Here is a 27,217-nt window from a genome sequence, read left to right as displayed (position 1 = left end):
CTGGTCATGATTGTTTTTTGGTAATTATTGCACAGCTAATTGGCTATTAACATCATTGCCTCGTTAACATGCATCCTGCAGGAGGAAGTAGCTCTTGAAGGCACTGAAGGCACTAAACTTGCTCCATTAAAAAAAAAAGAAAAAACTTGTTCCTTAGACGTCCACATCTGCCATTGCTCTCTCTAGAGGATCAACAGCCCAGTAGTCGTCGTCCCAGCCCAGGAACCAGCCGGAAAAGGTCGGTGGCTCGAAGCCTTGCTTCACCACGGTCACCGGCGTTCTCTTGTCGCGGCTGGCAGGGTCGGTTTCAATGTACCTTTTAGCTGAAAACACACAAGGGGAAGGAAATCTCTTAGAGTACAAGGCTTACGGAGCAGCAGCTGAAACAGCTTACTGGGGGCTACGCGGCTGCTAGAGCTACAATTTTAGATTGTTTATTTAAACAAAAGAAAACGCACAGTTTTCACTAACAGGTGTTGATAAACCGTAGAAGACTGGCACTTGTCTGTAGAAAACTGACATCAGGATTATAAAATGCTGTAATACCGTGGCAGCCTGCACCCGCCTACCCCCACAAGGAGGACAGGTGTTCAGAGCTGGGGGTTGAGCACAGTGTGTCTGAGTACTGCACCTCTACTCTGACCCTTGGGATCCTCCTTTCTGGAGAGATGGGATCTGTTTGATCACAACACTGACTTTTATGTTGTGATTAAGGTTTGTTTCTCAGTACATTAAATTGCCTTCCCTTTGATCAGATAGTGGGGAAATAAGAAACAGTTAGGGAAAATGTGACATTACCAGATTTCAGTGCCTCAGTCTTTTCTTCTTCGTGGGCATCTTTCCCGATCCATACAAAGACCTAAATATTTAAAAAAAACCAACAGCTTATTTCAGCAACAGTCGATCTCTTTATGAAAGAAAGAGTAATTTAGATAAAGCTTCAGTGAACAGAGCACGGCACAGAATAAGAACATCCTCGTGCTGGTGTGGCTGGACTGTTGACCTGTGTGACTCAAGCATAGATAACAAGTTTTGTGACTGCATTTTATCTACATAAATTGTAGACAGATGAACAAATTACACACTAGCTTAACATCAGGAGAAAGTAGCGGATGTTTGAAAGTTCTTACATAAAACATACGAAGTTCATCTCTTAGGTTGCCTTGTGGCCAATTTATGCAGTCTGTTACTGAAAAATAACAAAAAACGCGTCGGTATCTTAAACTGCTGAATTTTAACAATGGTTCCCAGTCCCTTCCAGCTGCGACGAGGATACAGCCCTTGAGAAGTGTACAGGCCGGGCGAGTACACGCGATACCCAACAGCCTGTTCCTTCAGCCCGCCCAAGCAGCAGCAGGACACCAACTTTTCTCAAGTTCCAGGTGTAAGTTTTCTTCAGTGTCACTAGTGAGGTGATCTGTTCTGGGTTCTGAAGATGAAAGGGCTCAGTAATACAACTCTCCCAGCTCCTGTAATTTGGGTCTCAGTCTAGAGCCAATTTGAGCATATTCCTTGCTCCTCTCTTCACTAGGTAATAAATGCGACATACCTGATCCCACGTGTCAAGGAGCATAACGTCGTCTGTAGCAAGGTCGTCCTGAGTCAGATCTCCAGGAACTTCTTCAATCTGGAAAACACCAGGTTGAGATGAGTACACGCTTCAGGCACCATTTTACCTTTAGAGAAGAAAGGCAGTTCGCAGAGGCTCTAGTTTCACTGTTGGTGAGCTGCACCAAGCTAGCCGTGGGGGGTGTCTGACCATGCAACTCGGGCCGTGTTACAGAAGCACCCTTGGACCACAGAACACAAAACCAGTCTGTCTACACAGAGAAACTGGCTTGCACTCGTGCCTCTTTATACTTGAAAGATTCACGAGTTAAAATTCGAGGAGCCTGACTGCTGGTTGTCAAACAGGGGAGGGCCAGTTTGATGCTTCAGAAAGTCGCTGCACTGATACAACGGCAGAGTAGGACTCACTGGTGTCTCTGCAGAAAACCAGTGCTGCTGCTTTCCTTCTGCAGGCAGCGCTGCAAAGGCGGACCAGTGACAGCAGCCTGCTAGCTGGTGCGGGGCAGGCGGGGGCTGAGCTTCTCCCAGCTTTGTCAGGTAGACGTTGAATTAATTGACGGTCTTTCTAGATACTCACGGTGAAGCGCCCACTCTTGTTGGAGCATGCAAAAAGACGAGGGGGGTGAGCATCCATCTTCTTGTCCTTCAGCCGGGGAGAGGTACGGTAAGGAGCTTTTCCACCCAAAGCTGCCCAGAAATTATCTGAAAAAGAGAAAGAGAGACCGATGCTTCAACTGTTCATGGAAGCCACAGTAGCAGTACGGTTTGGGTAGGACTTGAGGCACTTTTCTGTGTCAGAAAGTCCCAAAGGCCTACAAACATGAGCGTGCCGTTAAAAGATACTTAGGAGACGCCCCTCTGTGCCTATGTCCACATTTCCTTGTTCTGGGAGACAAAAATATCCACGAAATAATTACTGAGAACACGCAGCTACACAGAAATGATCTCAGACTCCACTGTGCCTCCCTCACCTGGCTCTCTGCCCTCAGAAACCTGTACTGGGCGAGCTCCCAGTATCTTCAGCAGCTCTTGGGCTCCTGATTTCTCAGTGTCGCTGGCTCCTTGGCCAACCCAAAGGTAAGCAGCAGAGGGAGTTTTCAGGACAAAGGCATCATTGGAGTTCAGCTGACTGGCAGCAGGATCCAGCTGAAAAGAAAGAACGTTGCGTGTGTCAGATGTAATTGTCCTCTACACAGAGCCCATTATTTCAAAATAAAAAATCGGTACCAATTGTTGAATAAACTGCAGGCAAGAGACTCCATACAGGCACGGGAGGCTGTAAGATGTGCTGTACATTCGCCTGTATCCGAGTGATGAGTTAGACTTAATCACGTGAGAAGAATAAATGTATGTGTGTAATCTACAACTACCTATGGTAAGAATGCTTGGATGTGTCATTTTGCCAGTCTATGGTTATGACAGGAGATTCAAGAACTTGCTGGGGAGATCGTTGCAGAGCAGTATCCCCACTGCTGAGGCTGCTCGTTAATGTATTTCCTCTTTGTCAACAAGGATTCGCCATCTTGAAGCTAGCAACTGAGTAAGTTGCTGCAGATGTAAACCAGCTCTTGCCTCACCTGCAGCTGTCTACTAGGATTGTCTCCCTTCTGCTGCTGCACGGGGCGGGGGTTTTCTTTCAAAATTTGTGTGCATTTTCTTCCAAACAGATGTCCTGGCACAGGTTCTATTTGCGTACAGGACACTGAGCACTTTCTGCCTTCAGCACCGTTGTCACTCAGGCTGGGAACAAGTCCGATAGCCATGTCCTCATGGTTTTCAACAGTGTTTGAAAAGTGTCAAAGGGTGCAGGCTGCAGCATCTTGGGGGGTCTTAAGAGAAAATGGCTTAAATGTATTCAAGGGGACATTTATAAACGAATTGGAAAATAATTGTTATCACCACTTATCCATGGGAAAAGAGGAGTCTTTTAATAGTTTGTAAAGTTTTCAAAGTGTGAGCTTTCTGATGGAAACCCAAACAATTTGGCCCTTGTTCTGTCCCAAGGGATCACAATCCCACCACAGCCTACGTGCGCACACACCATGCAAGCCGGCTGGTTTTCCACATACCTCTACGGCTCTGGTAGCTCCCGAGGTGCTGGATCGGACCTGGAACAGCCGCGTCTCTGCAGGTGCTGTCTGACCTCCTTCCCTCGAGGTTCCACCCTTGTAAACAATCAAGGGCTTTCCACCAAACATGCTCATCAGATGAGGAGGCTCTTTTCCTTGCACCACTCGTTTCTAGAGAAAAAGAAACTTGCTGTCAGCTTTAAGCTGCTGTTGAAGAGCAGCGAAAGATATACTAGAAATGGCCTTTACAACCGTCTCTCCAGCTGGAACATCCATGTAGCACCTCGCTGTCACAGGCGCTTGGTACTAACACCCCCCCCCGAAACCAGCAGCGTTTAAACCCAGCTCTCACAATCGCCATTTCGTTTGAATTGGTGGGTGATCCACTGGTACAGAGGTAAGAAAAAACATGTAAAAACCCTCCTGTTTCATACAGGCCACTTGTAAAACTTTCTCGTGTAATAGCTGGTTAGGTTAGGGACACAGCCTCTTCATACCACCCACACCACTGCTGGAGGGTCCCCCTGCCTGCCTGCACCCCTCCACTGCAGACTGGTGTCCTGTAACGGTACACGTAACCTTATCTATTCCCGCAGGGACTTGGGGGTTTGGGTTTTTTACCTGCACTGGGCTGCCTCCCAGCTCCTCATCCAGCTGTACTGTGAGGAATGCAGAGGTTGCAATTTCATCTTGAGTGGAATCGGCGCCCTGCCTGAAAGACATGGCAAAAATTGCGTTTTATTTTCAGCCCTTCCCCCCAACATGCGCACCCCTTACAGAGATCAAGAGGAGGTAAGGAAAACCCTTGCTACCAAACCTCAGCAGCACTTAATTCAACATGAAGGAGAAATTCATTATCCTATATTGTAACACAGTGATTACAGAGGAAGATAAGAATGTTTTCTAGATAATAGGCACGAAGAATCTGTGCTTATCTCCCTTTATCTTTCTAGCAGCTAGTTAAAACCGTGCCCAGTGGCACGTTATCAGGAACTACACAGGCAGCCCCTCTAGAGACTGCATCCCTTCTGGTCTCAGCTTGCCCATGCCCTCTCCACTTGCTGACCACCGTGAGGCTGCCTGCCGGGAAACTCCTCTTTCAGGGCACAGTCGGGGGAATGTAACAGTCACAATCCACCAGCCGAGGTGGCAGAGTGTCAAAACTTCATTACAATGGTCTCAAAAGGTGTAGGAACTCTGCAAGAAGAAACAGAGCTTGAGCCAAAGAAGGGAGTAACTACTACTGGGGGAGGGGAAGGCGAGGAGGAGAGAAAACAATGCTAGCACAGTAATACCCCATCTTGGCCCACTTCAAACAAAACATTCCTGACCCTAGTAGTGTTTTCTTTGCAAAGGAATATTATCCAGGGTGAAATTCTGTCCCCCAAGGATCCCCTGTAAGTGGGAACCAGCAGGGATCTGTTTTCAAAGAAGCGACTCTCAGCCCCACATAGCCCCAGTGTTTCCTGACTTGCGTCAGGAAATCTTTCTTACCAAGTGTAAATGATCTGTCCCTGCTTCCCAGCGTGCTGGTAATTGTACAAGATAATGTAGCTGTCCCCTCCGTAGAACTGCCCGTACGTCGCAGGATTCACCGGCACTTTCTCTGAGCCTTCTATTCTCCAAATCTAGAAAAGAAGAGAAGCAGAAATATTCTGAGTGCAGCGTGACAGCAGAATAAGCACTTCCCTGACAGAGCTGCTGTTCCCTTTTCTTCCCAAATTCAGCTCCCAGAACTCGCAGTCGTGTGGCCCCACCTGCCGGGGACCCGCTGCCCAGCGCCCGGCATTCCCCATCCTGTGCCAGGCCTGGCGGAGGGCACGGGTGGCTCAGCTCATCCTGCTGCGAGCTCCCAGCCCGCGGGCGGATTTAACCAGAACCGCGGCGGAAGATCGAGGCAGACCGGCGCTGCCAGCACCGATGCCCCCTGACACGGTCAGGTACTATTTCTCTCAGTCAGACAGTCGGGAATAGAGCTTTTAGGCTTCACCTGGGACTTTTCCCAAGCATACGGTTGGCTAGGACCTCCGTGGGTCCTCCAACAGGACAGCACTCGGCCCTTCCAAGCCCACCTCCACCGCTGCTTCTGTGTGCGAATGCATGCATCCCGGCTCGTGAGGCAGGTGCTGAGACTATCGCCCATCACACGTGTGATGGCAATAGCCAAAATAACAAGGAGGAGGAGGAGGAATGAGGAAGACATCTGGGTCCACACCGCTGGGTGAAGCATTGCCCCCAGGGAAATTCTGGCATCAAAATTAACAGCTCACCTACGCCACTGAGCTGCAGGACTCTCAAGACCCTGCTGGTATTTCTGATGTTAAAAATTCCCCCAGCACTTAGGAAACTGCTGTGTTGATGGGTCTCAGGGCTCCACTTGTCTCGCTGCTCTTGCAGGGATGCCATCAAGTAGCAAAGACAATTCTGGAAACCTTCCCAAAGGGATTCTGACACTGCTCACCTGTTTCCTGCCAGAGCCGTCATCCTCCATTCCGTGCTGGGCAGCCATGGCCTTGGAGGTGTGCAGGGTGGCAGCATCAAAAGGTACTTTCTCGATCTTGGCAACGTGACCAGAAACATAAGCCTGCCCCAGTCCTTCTGTCTGGTCTTTGTCCCGCCAGTTCTTGAAGAATTGCTTAAACAACGGGGTCTCACCACTCTCAGGGAGGACTTGGACCTGAAACAAATGAGCCAGCCCATCAGGAGCAGCCCTGCCCCCACCCCACACAGCCCCAGCTCTGGCTACTCCTTGCTTCGTGTGAGCGGCGGTTTCAGGCTGCCAGAGAATCGCCTGGTACAGCCCCGGGAGAGGAGGACAGGGAAGGTCTGAAGAGAGATGTATGAGAGGAGACTGGAGAATGTCTGACCTGGCACAGGTGAGAGCACAGCTGGATATTGTGAAGGAAAGTAAGAAAGATAAACATGGTTATCTAGTAGCAAATAGGTGTCTGCCTGCTGGTAGTGATACATAGCTATGTAACTGCATGAATGGTTTCTGCCCCGAGCCTGGTGGCACACACAGCCGGGATTTGTAACCGGGCTCAGAGATACAAATATGAGCTTCTCTGTACAATAAAGTGTCTCTGGTTGCACCACAACCTGAGTCTGTACCTTCACGCGCCACACAGCCCTTTGGAGATGCCAGCAGTGAAACGCTCGCTGCCAAGATGGGGCATTAAGAGCAGCGTCAGGTCTCACGGACACCACAATCAATAGTACCTCCAGCTATTATCATACTGGGCAGAGCTTTGCCAAGAGAAATGACACCTGAACTATCTGTTCACTGCTTGTGACCACTAGTTTGAAGGCAGCTGTTTCTTTCAAGCCAATGTTACGCTATCTTTAAGCCTCTGGAAGGTCCACATATCACAACCAACAACGTGGGTCTCAGTACGACAAGGGATGCAGAGTCTGTCTCAGGCAAGTTCTAAGGAAGGCTGAAGGGATGTTAAGCCTTTAGAATCATCTCTCTAAGAACAAGAAGGGCAGGTTTATCTACACCTGCTCTCCTCCGCTCTCTGGAAAGAGGTCACGGAACAGGTAACACAGTATCCAAGAGGAAGACATGTTAAAAACTAGTTGTGCTGGGGTAAATGCTATCATAAGGACAGCGTTAACCCAGGAGCAAACTGCGATCTCTCCCTGCAGAAGAGCAGGTCACCCAAAGCAGGAGCTGCTTGGAAGAGCACTAGTGCCACCTCACATGAGCCGTGCTCTGGAGTCAGTGACCTGCGTGGCAGAGAAGTAACGCCAGCGGTGTCTGGGGGTGGCTGTAAGGTGGGCCGCACACCCTTACCTGGGTATGTTTTGGATAACCCATCTTATCAATGAACTCAGAAGCTGTTTTCAGTGCTGCCTTCTTCTCCTCAGAGTTGGCACTCTTGCCTTTAAAAATCAAGAGAGAAAAGAAATCAACTTTTGAGAAGTTCTGCATACCCAGAGAAGAAACAGTCCCAGGTGCAGTTCCTTTTTGCCACAGTAGGAGGGCCCAGCCTTCCAGCTACATGATGCCAAATCGCAAATGACAATTGTACAAGCTCTTTTATGCCTTTTGTGACGGCTGGGAGAGCACAATTGCCTTTCTACTTGTATTAATTTTTTTTCCTGGTTCCCAGGACCCTCCCTTTAATTCTCTACCCTGCAGACCCTGTACCTCAGCACCTGACATTTCAGATGAGAGTGCTTCTCTGAGGTTGTTAGCGCTACCCACACTTGCCCTGACAAGCACCACCACCACCACCACCACCACGTGTTTGCTTCCCAACCCCCCTCAAAGGAAGCAGGGACTGGTAACTGGATAAAGCTCCTACATGTGCAGCTTCACCTGCATCCCTATGGTACCTTTCCAAACGAAGATCTTTCCATCTGTGCCATGGTCCAGAATGAAGCAGTCATCTGTACCCAGGGCTGCCTGGGAGAAGGGGTTCTCGTCTGCCACCAGGGAGACTGCCATGTTCCCAGCCCCATTGGAGACCTGCAATAACCCAGCACGGAGATCAGATACGGCACCCTGTGTTCCACTCCAGCTTCAGGGCCATAATCCAAAACTCAGGGAGTAGAAGGGAAATAAATTTGAATGCATTGGCTGCTTCAGGCACTATTGTTTTTCGAACAGGATATCTTTGACACAGCAACAGCGTGACAAAAACGTAAGACTTACTCTGAAGATTTCAAGTACTTTTAGCAAAGCAGACTCTGCTGGGACCAAAGAAAGATAGATCCAAAGTGGTAAATATCCTTGGTGCACAAGCAGCCAAGAAATATCTTCTAATGCAAACCAACTGCATTCAAGAACTGGAGGGGACAGTCTTGGTAACTGAATACGCCTCCCTGCAGCACGTGGGTTTAATACTCTGAGCTCCTGCACTCACTAAGGGGTAAAGGCCGACACTACAAACCATCTGGGCAGATGCTCACCACATCGTTACCAGAGACTGCTGTAGAGAAGCGTCCAAGACTTTTTGGGAGGAATTTCTTCTACACTTAGACTAGCTAATGTCAAATGTTATCATCCTTTGTGATGCTCACTGGATGTAGAAAGGGGTAGATCCTGGTTCTCAGGCTCACTATTTCTAGTTCTTTCCTGTCATCTTCCTAACATGAGCCCGATAACACAAAGAACTCCCCCTTTTCCCCATTTGTTTCACACTCCACCTTTCCCTCAAAAATTCCTGGGAAGTCCCAGCTGTCTCACTACAATCAGAAGTGGTGATAACGACAATAGAAAGCATATGGGTACGCAGGGTAAGCAACCAAGGTTCACACATAAAACTTCATAAAAAGCTAACTGCAGAGTGAGGTAGAAACAACTGCATCCAATTGCGCAAAGATCACTCCATTCTCCATGAGGTTATTTGTCAGGGTTTCTTGTTACCTTGTAGAGCTTAGCCAGCTTTCTGTTGGCTGTATCAACTTTGGTCTCATCAGAAACTCCTGGTGGCAAAGCAGGCTTTGGTCCCAGGACCTGGGAGAGAGCGAAAAAACATTACCAGTCAGTCCAAAAGGATCTCTGTTCCCCAGACCCTCCAGCCACAAGAACAACTAGAAGAAACTTCTAGATCAACAACAGTGAAAATACACTCTGATGTCCTAGTGGTGCAGAGGACCAAGTCTGCATTGAATTGAGTGTTTATCCGCTAACACTTGGTATGTAAAGACACACACTCCTGAGCCCATCTACCCATCCCACCCACGCCTCCACACACTGCCCTTCCCCCTCCAGCACAGACAAAGGGACAAAGCAAATAACCTGAAGCATTTCCTCCCGCTCTGATCCTTCCTCCGAAACATAGACCTTGGCACGACCATTCCGCTCATTGTCCCGAATCCCCTTGGCCAGGACAGTGGCCTTCAGCCGTTCCTGGCGGTTGCTGTTGGAGCCACACCACTGGAAGATGTTCTGGAGGGAAAAGAGAAAGACCATGCAGCTGTCAGAGCATACCAACCCGCTCTCCAGACACGATGGCAGCACAGCTGGGACTGAAAGATGTCAGACTGGCTAAACAGGGTTTCAGAATGCTCAACACAGTGGGGGAAAAAATCCTTATGTGAACTAATCAGCTGTCTCCTGCCCCTGAAAGTCTGCTAAACCTGTCTTTCAATGGTACTTACACTGCCGAGATCAAGGATGAAGCAGTCCCCTGTGTTAAAGCTCTCCCAGGTCACAGGGACCTCCGTCGCTCGGACAGTTCGCCTGCCTTTGACCTGCAGAAGCCTCTGCACAGTCACTTCATTGGGAACCACGTGTCTGAAGCCAGAAGCCACACCACCAGCCTACAGGAAAACAAAGGAACAATTCACACTTGTGCTGTTGCTTCACAAAAAATTAAAATCCTATTGATTTGCTATCAGTGAGCAGTTTTTGCCTCTCACAGGAAAGAGGGGCAGCAGCAGCTTTGAGAGACGGCTAGTTTGCCCAGGCTGGGCTTTTGTAGCATATATCAATACATCCTGGCTACCCATTCCCATCGTGCCTAGGGGACACTGATACAACACAGCTGGAGTTCTCAACATTTGAGAAAGATCACAATAAGCTGACTTATTAATAGGATTTAATAGGACTGGTAGGGTGAAGAGTGTATTTCCATGTGTATTATACATCCTGCCTACCAGAAATTATCCCAGCTTCAAGATTCACCCTCTCTGCTGATAGACACTTGGAATTACTTACCAATGTAGGCAACAGGACTCATGTCAGTTACCCTCAAAAAAAAGGCAACCAAATTCAAATGTATGAAAATAACAACAAAGCGGGAAATAAGCAAAACAGAAAGACTAGGAAAGTCTGAGACATGAGGAAATGTAAGCACCTTGCAAGCATTTGACCTGATATCACTTTCCTTGTGCTTCTGGATTTCTAACAAACAGAACTGTTCTTGACTGTATGTTTCTATTCCACTTTACTGCAATGGCATGGAAGAGTAACTCCCACTACTATTATTCCTCTTTACCAAAACATTACACATGCTGAGGAGGTGGGCTAAGCACAGAAAAAGAGAGTAGGAAGGTCAAACTCTGTTATGAAAGCGGGGATAAATTAAATCTACTAGGTAGGCGTTTCCCATTAACTCAGATCACTGTTTCTTAAATTCATTCCAGACGTCTTGGGACTGTTCTTTCCTCTGCTTCTCGAAAAAAAACAAAGCCTCGATTCCTAAAATTTCCCAGGGCTTTGCTTGTGTATTACTAATTCAGCCAAAGCTCTCCCACTGGGATCTGCTGTTCTCCACCCTGTCAGTTCCAACTCATTGAAAACATCTGCCTGAGAATGGTTTTTAAGCAACTGGAAAAAGGGCAATCCCCATTCTTCTGAGAACTGGGCAGTGGGCAGGATGCCATTTCTTGCAAATTTGATTCAGACCAGTAGTATAAAGACCCAGTCATCACCTACCTTGTACTTGATGCCAGATTTGAAGTACCCCAGGAAAGTTGACGACTCATGTCCTTGTACTTCACGGTGCTGAACAGCCTTCCCTTGAAGGTAGTCATCCATCTGGACAGTGAATATGGCAGCTGCCCCACGCTCATCTTGTGAGCTTTCATCTCCTACGAAATTAAAAGGTGACAACTTGGAGGGAATGCAGGGTTCCTGCCCCTACATTAAACTGTGCGAAAACACCAGGGAGAAAGCAGATTCCTGGGAAGTTTAGTTTCCAGGAAGGTCTGCAAGAACTGCTACTTCCAAACTTTTCTAATAACAACCTCAAACAGCAACATAAACTCTGTGTTTCTGGCAGGCTTACAGTACCATCACAACTGCTGCAGCCCCACTGCTTCACAGCCATCTCTGATACCTATCATTCACTTTTCTTTTGCTTTTCACCCTGTCTTGGAAGGAAACTTGCTGTGGAGCAAACAATGGAGAGATGAATCTGTGGGAAGACATTATCAGGCTTTATGAAGGGTGTAGATACTCGTGGGGCACCAGTTCCACAGCAGTTTGCCAGGCTCTCTGGAGGTCTTTGGTGTGGAAAACCTATTGACAGATGGCAGAGATGACAAGCCACCATGCAAGTATCTCACACAGCTTAAACTACAATATTGTCAGAGTTTCAGTTTTGCAGGCTGCGGAGAAAGCCTCGCCATGTTACCCGGTGAGATCTGCGGCAGAAGGCCAGTTAGGAGGTCTGAACTTCAGGGGAGGTGGGGCGTGGGGGTGGAAATCACACTCAAGAGAGTCAGAAGGACAACAACCAACCTTCATCCTTTCAGACAGAAAGATGTTGGCCGCCCCTTTCATGTGAGATCTTGTCTTCCCTGTGAGCCTCCGGAGAACAGGGATTTATTCTGTCATCTTGATCAGGAAAAGCTATTTCTAGGTACAGAGATGGCTGTACTCACTATTGCAGAAACCATTTCAAATAATTAAGGGGAGCAGCACTATATGCACCCAAAATTGCATTCTCACTGTACCACCCATTCCAATAAACACCAAGGGTTTTATTTCCTTGGGTAACAGCTGGTGTAGTGAAAGGAACGGGGTTCACCCGGGGCTCCCAGTTCAGCAGGGGCACTCCCAGCAGGCTTACCTAACCAGAAATGCAGGTCGTACTGGAGGTTCCCACTCCGCTGTTTGATGGTGTTCAGCACCAGATAGGAATCTCCTGTGAAGAAGTCTCCATACAGATTTTTTGGCACTGGTACCAAATCAAATTTCTCGATCCTCCAGATCTGAAGGCCAGGTTCCTTCCCAGCCTTCGAAAACTCAGCGTGTTCCACCATGCTGACAGGCTAGGGGCGAGACAGAGAGCATTGTTCAATGTGCATCGAGCAGGGAAGCACGTGTTTACATTACACTGCTCCTGATCTCTTCACTACTGTTCCAGGCAACAAGTGGCAAGTTTCCTTTTTGCTCTTGCACTGAATTTTGAAGGAAAAAAAAAAAAAAAAAGGGGGTAGGGGGTGTGGGTGTGTGCAAAATCCCTCTCAATTGATCACTGTTAATTTTTACTTCCAATCAACTCTTCTTCCTGGCTCAGTCCTGACTTACTCTTTCCTACATTTCTCTTTTTTCTGCCTCTCTGGATTTTACTCTATGTATTTTCTTTACTAACTTATAGCTTTTCAACACAACACAGAAGTGAAAGACTAATTCCCTTGCTGACTGTTCTTGTCTATAAATGATGCATGATGTTCAAGACTGTAGGAAATAAACCTTTTAACAATACACGTTGCACATCTTGCACCAACGTTATTTAGTTTTTCTAAACCCTGTCTGATCTTAGCCAGCTCTTTCTGGAAAATGTTGTGAATATCAACAGAGAGTTAGATAAAAAAAATAACAGGTTTCTTATATCTCTTCTGTTCTGACATGTTACTTCAGTATTTCTGTGTAACTGCCCCCTTACAGGAAATACACCAATATACACAACACCCTGTCCTAAGGACATTGCCATTTTGGTTTAATATGTGTTTTATCATACTTGTGGAATGTATTAACAATAGGCAATCCATTCTTCTAACAAACATATTGAACACTTTTCTATAGCTATAATATAAAAGAATTAACTTTGGTAATGCTGCAAGAAAAAAAACACGTTTCTGTCATATTGAGAAAGGAAGGTTGTCTGTATATTACAGCATGCCTTTGAGTGGTATCAGGTAATAAGGAAGAAAAAATTAAAAGTTATATTAGAAGCATCCAGTATTTTGACAAAGAAGGTAGTTCACAGTAGCTGATGGACAAAAGTACAATATGCTCAGCTTTCAAGGCAGAAATAAAGAATGTTACAAACTAGAAAGCAAAATAGCAAGTTAGCTACCAAAGTGATTCCTAAGCTGAAATCAGGTATCAAAGGTGGAAAACAATGAACTTTATCGTCATGATTCCAGTCAGCCTGGCTTCGTTTCTCCCACATTCCCACTATAAAATTGGACAAACCCTTTACAAAGAGAAGAGTCAAACTCTCTTGTAAAAGTCATTGAAAAACAGAAGTTTTTCAATCTTTAATTGTGATGTTAATCACTTACCACAGCTGAAAGCACAACAGCTGCTGTAACAACATATCCGAGCCCTGCAACAGACATGGAGCTAACAGAGTTCAGCTTCAGAGCCACCACACAAAAGATGGTGAGAAAAATATAACTCAAGTCCCGTTTGCCCATTTCTAACAGCAACTGGGCTTCTCCCTTCTGCAGCGGCTGCAGGGAGTCCCAGCTCCCTCCTCCTCCTCCTGGCTAGTGGAGATGAACCACAGAAGCCAATCTTTTATCAGGGACAAACACATCCACCCCCTCCGCAATAGAGGGGCGTAACGTGTTTGTGCAAACAGTCCTCTTGGAAGTCTAGAGACTCCTTCAGCCATTTACAGACACTTAATCCCAGCAGGCAGTAAGTCAAGACAATATGCTATCCATTACAGCCAACAGCGCAATTATGTTCCAACGAGCCAAACAGCTCGTCACAAGGCCAACGAGAGAGGAAGAAATTAAGAGACATCAGCAACAGAGACAATATTTTGTCAGCTGAGAACTGGAAAGTTGATGAGACACAGAGGAACAGGGAGGCTGTTCCAGATGGCACAGGCTGCAGGGAAGGGATTTTGGACATGAGAAGAACAGAGGAGCACTGAGATACAACTGAGTAACCTGAGGATGGAGGGAATGCGGCCTCATCTCTCTGAACTTGTCCGAGCAAGATGTAAAATTCAGCACGTGCTTTGTGTGTCTTGCGCCCAAATGCACCCTCCACACAGGCTACTACCAGAGTAATACAGTCTGGAGGGGTTTGAGATGGACCAATGTATTTCAGCGCACATTAGCAAAAGGGCATTAGCAGTCTGTGACAGAATAAGAACTTATTCAATAATTTCACAACCATTTCCGAAGGTGTAGCAAGACCCTGTGACAGGAATGTAACAGCTGTCAAACCTATTCTGCTCCATGGAATTACAACACAGCGTGGCTGATGGTAGCGTATCAATGATCTGCCACCAGTAAAGAGCTTATTCTTCCAACCGTCTCACGCTTCAGCAAGCCAGCCTATCACATCTTCCACGTGTTTGCAGTAAGTAAACTGAGCAGTAAACCTACCACTGTGGCACCCCAGGAACAGAGCAGCCCTGTGCCCCCACCAGCGGTGGAATGGCTCCTGCAGGTACAACCAGCAGGGCCTGTGAGATAGCATCTGCCAAACACTGCCCAAGGGAGGCGCGGAGACCTGCCTCAGTCAGGCTCCCTGGTACGCGGTCGTACTGGAGGGTCAAACAAGAATGCTAGGAGGAACCTACCTAATGCCTACATGGGGTTGTGCTGCTGCTCTTTTGCTCTTAATGCTCCCAGGGATAAATTACTGACACTCTGAAGTTCCCACTTTCAGAATCTCTCAAAAGACGCTTAACTAAGGGGCCAGATCCTCCACTCACTGAATTCCACCACAAAACTTCCATGAAGGATCTAGCAGACCTCACTTCGTCTGTGCTTTCTCCACGAGACCATTTGTTCTCTCTCTCTCTCTCATTACAACACACTGCTTCTCTGTCATCCAAACATGCATTTTGTTTTGAAATATCACCCTGGCAAACTGATATAGTTAATGTACCTTTGAAAATGTCACTGAAAATTCTCAAACTGAAATAGATAATAAAAACGATGTCTTAGTCTTGATGGTATTTCTGATCTCTGTGAAGGAAGTTCAGAGTGTCAGAGGTCTAAGACCCGGTGAAAAGATTGTTAGAACTCTGACTCTGAGGAAACCAGCTGGGAAAGGCTTCTGCAGCTGCAGCACACCCAAATCAGGATGACTAAATTGCATAACATTAGAAAGAGATGGGTCCCTTCCAAATGGAAAAATACTTTGGACTTTTTACTAATAAAAATACGCACATAGTGCCGCATTTGGGCAAACTTCACAGACTGACGGGGAAAAGACCTAGGGTAGTCTTCTCTGTCAGCATCCCATTTTAGGATATACAGGAATCTGCAGATATATCCTCACAAGCACACATGATACTGTGGAAAAACACTTTATAGGATCTTCTAATTAACTTGGCATTTTATAAACTTTGCCCTCAGTCCAAGCTCGCATTGCCAACTAGCTGCAGAATGTAAATAGAGGCAAAAGAGGGAAAGAGGGCTACAATGAATAAATTGTGTGTTATAGACCTCCTTGGTAAAAACTAATCTGAAGTGTGTCTGAAGGGAGTAAGCGCGATGTACTCCAACAGCTGGTATGGTTTATTACTGCCGTCAGCAAATGTTGCGTTGTTAAATCAGGGCGCCGAAAGATGTGCTCTGGCCGTTTTATCGCGGGCGTATGCCAGATGAGATTGCCAGGACCCTATCCAAAAGGGTGTCCTATTGGAGACATGGGGAAAAGGCATATTTCAAGCTGATGTTAATAAAAACTGTCCAGCATAGCCACAGAAAGGGTGTGATGGAGAGCCAACATCTTATGCAAAGGGAAGTTATTTAAGGAAAACAAGGAAAAGGCTTGGAATACAGGATTTCAGTGCAGATGGATCATCTAAATAACACTTGGTTGCATAATTATGAAAACAAGAACTTAAGAAAAGAAGTCCAATGGCTTGAGCAAACAGTGGAAGACAACAACTATTATGGTATCCAGATGTGCAGTTAACACAACTGCGACAGGCCTAGCTGAGAACACTGCAGAATGGAGAGCCGCCTATAGGAATAATTCCAGGGATATAGTCCCTACCGACCAAACACAAAACGTGAGACTTGGTACATGAGGGATGCTGACACTGCAGGGGTCTGCGGCTGGCTCACAGGCCAACGGCAAAATTTAGAGGTTGTTTCTTCAGGGAAGGGTTGAATGATTTTCCTGAGGCTGGAAGGTGCTTCTTTCAGAGGAAAGGCCAGAAAAGTCAGAGAGACCACGCAGCCTCCCTGCTCTGCAAACCCGACGTTCTCACCCTGCTGTGCACCCTCTCCACTAGGGTGCTGTTGGAAGCCCTGACAGCTGATGCCTCCACCACCTCCGATCAGCAGTTTTCTCTCCTGATATCCAACCCAAAACACTTTTCCTATTTCCACCCTGTGATTTGTAATAAACAGTTATTTGCCTCCTCCCCTAAGTGCTCCCATTTATGCTCTTTACAGTCATCCCTGTGGCTGTGCCTCCCACTCCTCTGTCACGGACTCACTCTACACCCTCACAAACCAATGCCATCAGCACTTCCACCACTTGTCTTTACTCTGAAATTTTTTTAACAAGAAGGTGCCCAGCTCTGCACTGCTCGGATGTGGCCCAGCACAGCTATCCTGAAAGGAATGTCCTGTTCCCTTCAAGAAAAACCAGTATGCACAGAGCCCAGACTCTCACCGAACCTCACCGCACTGCAAAGTCCATTAAGGGAATAATTAATACCTAGTTCCTCCACATCAAATATAGTATCCCACCTTCACACCTACCACCACCTAAAGCATGTAATACTATCCAAAGTTATCTTTCTACAAGACAATATCATCCAGTGCTGGGAGGGGGAGGAATGGGGAAAGAGAGAAAAATCTTTACTCTGTTAAGCTCCAGTCTGATCCCGACTCAACCTCAAACATTCAGAGCAGCTTTACCAAAGCTGAAGGAATGCACATGCTCAACAAAAACATCCTCCGACTTCTGGTATTGCCAGAGTATTCCACAACACAAAGTACACAAGACAGTAATGGTAATATTTTAACCGGTTTTAAGTTAATTAATTAGTAAAGCAAGATTAAACCCAATGGAATGGGTGTAAATATTTAGTAGCAGGTTCCTCTGTATGACACAGCAAATATTAGCTTACGGCGCTTTCCTCACAACACTTTGTACGCTGATGCTTCTTAAGAGCATGAAAAGCACGTATATATTTTAGGCGAAGTAATGATGCTTCTGGGTGGGTTTTTTTTTTCCTAGATACTTACTGAAGAGGGGCAATCAGAAAAGAAGAGGTGGAAAATTGTTGGTAGAAATAGTGGGTGAAAAAGAAAATAAGTGCAGCGGTTCATTTAAATAGACTCTGCTGTAAAGGGGTCTATGTCTTGCAAAGGAAAGAACAATTTTAAACGAGTATTTACACGAAACAGAGAAACCCAGAGCTCTGATGACTACATTAACAGAACCCTGGTTTAAAAGAAACAGTGCTTGTGGGGTGAGGGGCCTTATTTTCTTTTGCCTCACAATGCATCAGAGAGCTAACTCTATCTCCTCACATTCAAGAAGCCACTGTACAACACTTTACTCTCCTTGCAGCTTTTATTCAGTAACTGGGCACTTACAAGAGAAAAATGAGCATAATATTTTTTTAGAGCTACAGTTAATTTGTGGCAGTTCACACCCATATATACCCAGAAATACAGCAAGGACTTACCTATACAGGGCTGCTGAGGCAACCTTGGCTGAAATGAGACTGTGAAATAAGTGGTGGTCGGCCAGACCACCATGTGGTTGTTCTCATTTGCAGCTCCAGTGTCTGGCTCATGGTAGGCTCAGATAATTTGTCTAAACTTGCTGCATAAACAAAACCCACGCAGGAAGGTCTGCAGCCAACATAATGTTACACCACGGAGTACCTAAACCACCTGCTGCTTACTTCTGGAACAGTTTCTGTATTTCTAGATGGCAAAGGCTGTGTTTATTATTTTAATGGATAATACTGAGCAGCAAAATAAGTTGCAAATACAGACTGCATTTTTAAAATATGGGGAGAACAGTAAATCTTAGTAGAGTCTGTATCCACACAAGATTCATGCTAGAAAAATGCTTCTTGTGCACCAATCCTTATTGTACCTTGGGGGCAAACAGTTGCATTTCCACCCAGCTAATTCTCTCCTTTCCTCTATTTATTTGCCAAAAATTGCCTGGAGAATATGGACAGCTCCAAAGAAATAATATCTCCTCAGGAAAAGAAAAGACTGCCTTGTCTCACAGCATGCCTCCACCTCTATTAAATGTACATCACCACTGTACTTCTGCTGCAACAACGGGAAATCTGTAAGTCACTGTGTTCTGCAGGTGGCAAAATGGTACAGTCCTACCAGCGTGACCAATCCCAACGAAATCAACAGGTTGTACTTGAGAGAGTAACATTCCCAGAGTAAGAGCTGCATTCTCCAGATCACTGTCTGAAATAATGACACTGAAGAGATAAAATGTACCACAAATAAAGGTTGTTGCTTGCTTCAGTTTTAGCTGATTCTACACTTTGAAGAGAATCTATACCTTCTGACTGCCCACGTAGCCATTTCTCTTTTCTCTGATACTTTGCCAACTCATAAAAACTCTGATGAATTTACAAAGATTGCGACAGTGAACGCTACAGAATGATTCAAGTACTGACAATAAAAAACTCAAGACACGATAACACAGAGAAAGGAAGACAGCTCAGCACACTATTAACAGCGGATGACAGTGCATATCAAAAACAGAAATACTTGTCTCTTCCTTATACCGTCCTTGCCAAAACAGTATACATTATGACTAACTCTTCCGTAAACCACTGAAAATAAATTTGGTGGGACTTCAGCTTTGTTGCCAAGGTGATATGCATTGAAAAATACCTAGAACGATAGATTAGATCTGTTTCCAGTCTCCAGACAGCCCTAAATTCATATACACATAAAACTAAAAACAACACCTTTCCTTCCATCCTTGGAAGCAGCTAGTAAACAAAGCTTGTTTGGGACAAGAAAAAATTAGCACAGAACTGCCTCCTCCCACCCTAGCCATGGTGACTCCATCAACTATTTCAGTTCTCTGTAAGAGAAGCAGCACAGTTAATAGTATTCCTAGCAGCTACATCTTAACAGATGCAGCCAGCCACAAATCTGAAAAACTCAGACTGGCATTGTCCCTCCAGCAGCTTCCCCCTTCATTTAAATACGCATCTGATTCCAAAAAGAACTCAGATCAACAGCCGTGGACACAAAGTACAGCATTATCTGTACAACCGGCAAGTAGGCTTTTGCATTCATAAGTTAAAATTCCTACTAAACCACTTTGGCAAATTAGAACACCCAGATGATTTGAGTATTGTTCACTTTTTCCAGCTGTTTATTTGCACTATGAGTCATGCCAGCTCTATTCTGGCCTCTCTATCTTTTGAATATGATCCACGAGGTAAACAGAGAGGGTTCAGCCCAATGCACCGAGGCTGAAAACTTAACACAAAAGCCTGAGTTTCTTCTCAGTTGCAATGATGTAAATTAGGAAGATTATTACTTACATGGGAGAAACTTTCAGAGACTACATAGGTCTCCCATCTGAAACACACCCAGAGAAAATCTGCTGATACAATCAGCTGTTTAAAAGCCCTACCCTAAGAGCATACATGAGAGCTGAATCATGCACTTAAATACACACAGCATAGATAAGTACGGATCAGTGGAAACCAGCGACTACTTACATTCAGTTGTGAGCAAAAGTGAATCCTGAATTATACTCAAATGCAAATCATTGTTCTGTCCTGAAAAGACATCTTAAGGGAGTGCTTATATAACCCATAAAACATAATCCAGTACGTTAAAATAGGACTACCACCCCCCATTATGTCCCACAGAGAGATCTGGTGGTGACAGCCAAAGCACATTGATGGACACAGCGGAGACATGCCTGTGGTCAGCTGCGGGGAAATGACACAGATGTTCTTCCTCCAGTCACCAGGTCCTGACTGTGTGCAGGGGAAATCATCTGCAACTTTATGCAAACCCTCAGAGCAATCCTCTGAGAATTAGCCAACACAGCCCTCCCTAGTACAGAAGCCTGTTCAATCCTTTATCCATAACCCAAAGAAGAACAGAGTAATACACTATTACCAGAGAAGAGGCGGAAACCAGAAGAGATGGCCTAAAACAAATCTAAAAGGGAAGCGTGAAACATGGTCTTGCACTGTAAGCATAGCATCAGACATGGGAGACTGGGTGAAAGGACTTACAATAAGCCACTGCTACATGTCCGATGCAAGTACATGCAAATATTAGGGTTGAGCATAAAAGATATGAAAGCACGTAGATGAAATGTGGCGGTACACCGCACTGATGCAGCACAGCATGGTCAAGTCCTCCAGCAAGCCCACTGCCGCCCGGGGCTCACTCCGCTGCTGTGGCAGCAGGAGCCCAGGGTCACTGCACCGAAACCACCCCAGGGAGCCCCTGCCCTCCAGACCAATTCCACAGAGAAGTTACCTTTCTGTCTCAAAAACCTCCACATGGGACAACTCAGAATTAACAGAAATTAGTTCACTTAATACACATTCAAAAGCAACGTGCTGCTTCTAGATCAGGGACAACGATCAGAACGCGAGGCATGGCTGAGAGTTACAGCCGCTGTAGGTTTTCGGTACCTGCGCCTACCTGCTGACAAGCAAAACAGACAGACCTGCTGCTACGATCAAAAGCTCCCTCCAGCCGCACAGCCGGCACGCACAAGTGCGGGCAGCTTCTGCACGTCTCCACCATCCTCCTCCTCAGCAGCACTAGGAGGAGACAGGACTCCCCCATTTCACACGAAGTGGTTTTCTTCACAAACACCTGCTTCCAAACACATCAAGGTGGAGACATGCAGACTTACTAGAGCTCCCCTGCCCACCTTGCTGTCAGTTCTCCTCACATACGCAGGGGTGGCCACCGTGTTAACGGCTCTGGCTTGAAGGGACACAACTTTGCAGGAAGGCTGTTTTCAGCTCCAGAACCCCACAGCCCTGGCAGGAGCACCCGGCTTGCACCCACGGGGCACACAGCCACGAGGGCAATGCCATAAACACATGCCAAATTCACACCCTTCTTCCTCATAGCAAAGCCATTAACAGAGGGGGGGTCTTTTCTTTTTAGTAGGATTCAGGCTTCAGTGTTGAGGAACGCCAAGCATTCTCAAAGCAAGACAGCCTGAAAGAAGGCGAAGTCCTAACGGTGCTACCTCTCACCGAAGCACCCTCTCTCTGCCCCAAAGGATCCCAGGATGATTCATTTCCTCCTTAAAGACACTTTTTTGAATTGTAGTTGTATTTTTACTGTGTGTGGAAACATTCAGTAAATAACATATGTTTAAACTTTGGTTTTGGATGGCATCCCACTGACTGACTAGCTCCTGATACAGACAGTTGTTTCTCCCTCTCCCAGTTGTACCGGGACATCAGCTGAGATCAGTTCCAGCTCTTCAGGTTCTCTGTGGGAGGTGAATGAGGTACAAAAGATGAGAAAAGGAAGGGAAAGACCATAAACACAGCCTGTAGTCAGAAAAGAACACTGTGAAACAGGTAAAAGGGGTAAAAAACCATAATCTTCCACACCATCCAACCCTTCCACCCAGTCATCATCACATCCCAAATTTTGATTAAAAAAAAAACGGACAACCTGCTTTGAATATCCTGACTAAGGATGCAGTTACTCGCTAAGTTCCAGTCCATCCCAAAGTGGGGAAAAGCAGACAAACTAAAATACAGGTCATTCTCCAGAGGGAAGTGTGAACAGGCAGGAGTCTCCAGAATACCAACCAAATCAACCACTCCAACGTCAGCGGCACCACCACGCTCCCTCAGCTGTCAGCGATCTGGCATTTTCAGTTTGCCAAGCAGGCAAAGCACCCCAGGAAAAAGCTGCTACAGCTCTATTTAACTCCATTAATGTCAGAGCTCTCCTTAACCTTGCCAATGCATCATCAGTGGATAATCAGAGATAAACACCTGGCAATCCTGCAGAGTCAGAGGCTTACTGTGAAAGGCCTCCTTTCCTAACTTTTCTGACCATGCTTTCCTTCACCGAACAAGCGTGAAATACTAGAAGTTGACATCTTATGAACACTGTCTGATCTGATTTCCTCTATGGTGGGATTTGATGCTGACATATTATCAGGCAGCTCTCTTCCAGTGCCCTGGACACACACCTGGATCAGCAGACGATACTCTGAGCACCTCTGTCCAGTGATGGACATCACAGGACTTGTGCTACAGCAAAAGCAGCGTTCACTGTTACCAGCAGCACGTACCAGCAGCGTGGCTGTGTCTGGAGGGTATGAACATAATGGTACGTGTACAGAAAAAGTCACCTAGCAGCGTGCCAAACAGCTAATAAGAGGCCTGATGAATCTGCTCTGGCAATCAGTGTACTTTTACTATCAGGAAGCTGAAGACTGTAGGACGTAATGTAAATATTGGAAATTTGCCAACATCTGTGACTTCTTGGGAAGCCAAGATGAGGCAGAAGCATAAATGTATCTCTAAAGTCCAGGCCTGGTGCATATAAAGTCTGTTCAGACACTCCTTATCACCAGTTAATTTACTTTTATTCTCCTTCCTTTAAAAACATCTGAAAGCAACCTTCACTTCAGGAAATCCCTAATCCCAACAGTTCTTGACTGCCAGAAATCACCAGGATAGACCTGAGAAAACTGACCGTGTATTTTTCCATTCTCCTCCTCTGTCTAAACATCTGCTGTGAGCTACGGTCAGAGACAAGATACTGATGAACCAGCATGACAGCTTCTCTGCTCTTGTGCCCAGTGGACTGTATCTGCCTGCATCGCCTTTGCACACTACTAGTGTTTTGTGGAGCCTCCCACAGAAAAATACTTCACAAACTGACACAACACAGTTTTAGGCTCAATAGCTGTGCACTATCTCCACCTAGGGAGCTTGTGCCTGATACGGGAAAAATAGTTCCATCATGGCTCGTAGCTGCAAACTCCAGCAAGTTTATCACCTTTATGGGAAAAGAAATAATCATCCAGAACATTTCTTTCCAATTCCCTTAGTCATCTTAGTGTCTGAAGTGATTAAAAGACTGAAAAGACAAGGACTCGAACTAATGCTGTGAGAAGCAGAACAAATGACTTGACAGAGGTACACAAAGAGATAAGCTGCACAAAAAGAAGATAACTTGAGGTTTTCTTGTTAACATAAAACTGCAGTGACCTGTGAAAGCCACTGCACAAGACGCTTTTTGAGTCTTGAGTTTAAAAGGATTCAAAAGAGATTACAAGTGGACATATAAAATAACCATATATACAATTTTCTTTTCAGTTTAATTTTTTAGAAGGGATATCAAATACCTGGTTTGGAGAATCAGACAACCACTAATCAACAGAAACAATACACAACTTGTTACCGACAAATTGCCCGTGTCAGAATCTTCTGCGTTCTCATGAAAAGCATTTGATAACAATCAGGCAGAGACTTATTCAGAACCAACTTATTCACGTGGCAATTCCTAAGTGCTGTGAAAGCGAACAAAGAACAAGAGCAACTGCTTCTTCCCAGATAGTAGTTACTGTACTCAAGCGACTTTATATCTGTCTTTAACCACGTTCCGCTTTACAACAACCAATCTGCAACTTGATCACTTCAGCTCATTTAAAAAAAAAAAAAAAAAGAAAAAAACCTGTTTCTTTTGATGTCAGGATTCCAAAGCAAAACGGGGAAACTGTTTGTGAAGCTGCCTATTCCTGTCCAACACCCTCTGTAGCATACAGGCTAGGCAGTAGCAACACTGATGTCGGAGGCTGGAATTAAAATGGAAAGCTTGTATTTGCAAAGTGAGTTGAAAACAGATACAAATCCTGAGTAATAAAATACGCCACAGTGCTATTTTAAGAATGGTTTAGTTCCCACCAGGACTCAGTAAAACACCCAGCCTACAACAAAAAGTTATTTTAACCAAACTTGGGGTGGGGAGAAGCGCTGGCTCAGTATGGGTCTTTAAAAACTGCTAGCTGCTGCTTCTTGTCCTGTGGGAAGGGTCTTACCTCTTCCACAGAAGAGGCACTCAGTGACACTGCTGACCACACTCTGCATTCTATAAGTGGTTGAAGCACTCACAAAAGTACACTAACAGCCTTGTAATGGAACATGTCAGGCAGCCAGACTTCCTAGAGCTGGCAGCAATTGGCAACGTTATCAGAACCATGAAGCTTGACTGTGGAACACTATCTCACATCCCTGCTTTGGTGATGAAAGGTACAAATTCACAAACATGCTGGATTTGTGCCTGTAAAATCAAAGCTGAAACTAGCAGTAGCATTTTTGCCTTGTCACCCTTTAAACATTCAGAAGCAGCCAAAGACTGATCGCTGTTCAATTTCCCCAGTGTTTTCCCTATAGCACTGGAATTTCATCCAGATGGAGAAAGCCTCCGCTCTTCTGAGAGCAGGAGACATTCTCCTGAGGATACTGCTGGTACTCTGCTCTCACTAAAACAGTTATCTAAACACTCAGGCAACCTCTGGAAAATCCTTCCCTGTATTTAAACACTTAACATTCAAGTTCACCATCCACCTATGTCACTGATGAGGTGTAACTACAATTCCTGCCCTGTCTTCAGGCTGAATTCTGGTGAAATCCATGGAACTGGACTTCTCACCACTCCAGCAAGTCAGTCCTGCGATGGGGCCCGTCGATGATATAGATAAAATAATGCTGACACCCAGGGCTGGTGCATAAGCACAGAGGCCAGCGTTCTCATTACCCGCTTGGGAGGGGAGCAGCCAAGTTCAACCCAGAGCCAGACACCGGGCACACAGTGGGGTGGGCAGGGGGCTAAGACGCGGCAGCAGCCATCCCATGGCGCAGAGGTTAAACAGGGCCAACTCCTGCTGCGCTCTGCTAGTGGTGTGGGTTAAACCTCCATCTCTCACCTCTGTAGTAGCAACTACGGAATAAACTGGCTCACGGACAAGATGAGAGAAACCAGTTGCAATAGCCAAGGCTGCACCAGACCTATTCCCTGGTACCTGGGTTTCGCTTCGCTTGCCCAGACGGATGTTAGACAGTATTCTGTAAAACAGTTTGAGAAACCTAAAGGACGAGAGACGTTAAAGGAATGCCCTCCCCATCTGACTGCCGAGTGGGTGCCCTGAGCTGAGCCATGCCATACCCCAGCAGAGGAAATTTTTTTGCTGATAAACTTGCATCATGCAGAAAGTTGGTAGTGGAAAACAGAAATTGTAACGATCAGTAAGAAAAATAAGAGACTTAAGGGGAAACAATGCTAGTACCGTCCTTGTTAGCAAAGGCGGATTTTTTACATCCAAAAGCAAATAACATTCAAAGCAGTTTTATTCAAAGAGGATCTACTTACTAATGAGGCCTCCTTGAAACAAGTCATCCCCATAACTTTTTTTTTTTTAAAACACTCTTCCTAGGAAACATTTTAAATACGTTTTAAGTGTCCACAGTTTTTGAATTTCTCTTCAAACAGAGCTTGCAAACATTCTTCCCCCAGGCAAAGAACAAAGCCAACAAAACCCCCGCTGTCCCCATCGCGGGAGGGGCTGGCACGAGTTTTGCCAGGAGCAGTTTTACGCTGCCGGGCCGGGGGGAGCGGGGGGCCCCGACCGCCAGTCCCCCTGGGGCTCCCGGGGCCCGGCCCGGCGGCTCCGCGGCCCCTCGGCCCGCCCGGGGACACCAGCGGCCCCGCCCGAGGCGCCGCGCTGCTGCCAGGCGCGGGCCCCGCAGCCCGGCCGCCCTCACACCAACGCCCCGCCGACCCCCCCGCCCCCGCCGTGCCCCCCGCCCCTCGCCCGGCACCTGGCGGCGTTCCCTCGGCCCGGGCGGGCGGCTGCCGGGGGTCCCGGGGCGGCGGCTCCCCCTCAGCGCCGCGGCCCGGCCCTACCTGGTGCCGGTGTTCGCGGGGCAGGAGCAGCTGCCGGGAGCGGGGCCGGGCCGGGCCGGGCGGGGCAGGGCAGCCCCGGGGGCGGGACGCGCCGCGCCCCCGCCCCGCCACCACAGGGCGCGGCCGCCGGTAGCGGTCGGTAGCGGCCGGTAACGGCCGGCGGGGCGGCCTGGCCCGCCCCTGGGCACGGGGCCACCCGTAGCGGCGAAGCCCGAAAGGATGGGGGCGCCGCCGGTGGCCTCCCCAGCGCCGGTGCGTGCCTCGGCCTGCCCGGGCCCCTCGGCCACCATTTTGTGGCGCGTGTTCCCTCAGCCCGCGCGCGGCCCGGCCTCCCCCGCCGCCGCGGAGCCCCCGCGGGGCAGCGGCCCTTCGTTTCCCACAGGCCGCGGGCAGCCCGGCGGCGCGGCGCGGGCAGGCTGGGCGCCAAGGCGGGCCGGCCCGGCTGGGGGAAGGCTCAGCACCCCACCGGCAGAGCTGGGTGCCCCCGAGCCCCCTGCTCCCCCCGCGGGCCGGCCGGCCGCCCTGCGCTTCCTCCGCTCCCCACGGAACGCCCGAGCGAAGGCAGCCGCTCCCCGTGGCTGTACGCGGGCGGCCCGGGCGCCCCAGCGGCGCCGTAAGGCTTCGCGTCGCGAAACCGGGCGGCACTGCAGGAGACGAGGCATAGCAGGCGGGGGACTCCGCGGGGCCACCCCGAGCCTGGCTGCGGTGCCCGGGCGGGGGGCGGCAGGGCTCAGCGAGGGTTCGCTCCCGCCGGCACCTCCCGCCTCATCCCGCGCCGCGGCTGCTGCACACCTGTGACTCCAGCACGTTAAGATACGCAGGGGTTTGCTCTCCGCTCTGGATGTTACGGGCTTTTTCCTGGCTTTATCCCTCTCTTGGGAAAGACACCCAACTCGGATCGATTGCTTTTGCCGTTTAGCTGGGGTTTTCCTTGTGGTGTGGAAAACTTTGCACTGACTGGCAAATATTTCCCTCAAACTCTCAGCTGTTATGAACAAATTTGCTTCCGTCACACCTTCCTACAATCCCAGATATTAAGG

At 47.4% G+C, this 27,217-nt stretch overlaps 1 protein-coding gene across 5 annotated transcripts; it reads right to left on the bottom strand.

Moving 5' to 3' along the window:
- Nucleotides 1–4: 4 nt before the first annotated feature.
- GSN (gelsolin) lies at nucleotides 5–26,301 on the bottom strand. 5 transcript variants are annotated; one of them, XM_055799600.1, is made up of 18 exons: nucleotides 26,178–26,234; nucleotides 25,644–25,703; nucleotides 12,167–12,368; nucleotides 11,029–11,183; nucleotides 9,750–9,911; nucleotides 9,388–9,537; nucleotides 9,013–9,102; nucleotides 7,980–8,112; nucleotides 7,435–7,523; nucleotides 6,100–6,315; nucleotides 5,133–5,266; nucleotides 4,260–4,350; nucleotides 3,639–3,809; nucleotides 2,541–2,715; nucleotides 2,147–2,271; nucleotides 1,550–1,627; nucleotides 799–859; nucleotides 5–323 (listed from the first exon to the last, which is right to left on the bottom strand). In XM_055799600.1, the coding sequence occupies exons 2-18, from the start codon at nucleotides 25,674–25,676 to the stop codon at nucleotides 154–156; spliced, it is 2,235 nt and encodes a 744-aa protein (XP_055655575.1). In that variant the 5' UTR covers nucleotides 25,677–25,703; nucleotides 26,178–26,234; the 3' UTR covers nucleotides 5–153. The 5 variants fall into 5 exon arrangements, with proteins under 5 accessions (XP_055655575.1, XP_055655579.1, XP_055655588.1 ...); XM_055799604.1 differs by lacking the exon at nucleotides 25,644–25,703 and having other exon boundaries at nucleotides 26,178–26,301; XM_055799613.1 differs by lacking the exon at nucleotides 25,644–25,703 and having other exon boundaries at nucleotides 26,093–26,230.
- Nucleotides 26,302–27,217: the final 916 nt, after the last annotated feature.

This window comes from Falco peregrinus, chromosome 1, assembly GCF_023634155.1.
Source record: "Falco peregrinus isolate bFalPer1 chromosome 1, bFalPer1.pri, whole genome shotgun sequence".
Taxonomy (NCBI): domain Eukaryota; kingdom Metazoa; phylum Chordata; class Aves; order Falconiformes; family Falconidae; genus Falco; species Falco peregrinus.
This window is presented reverse-complemented; position numbering and strand designations above follow the sequence as displayed.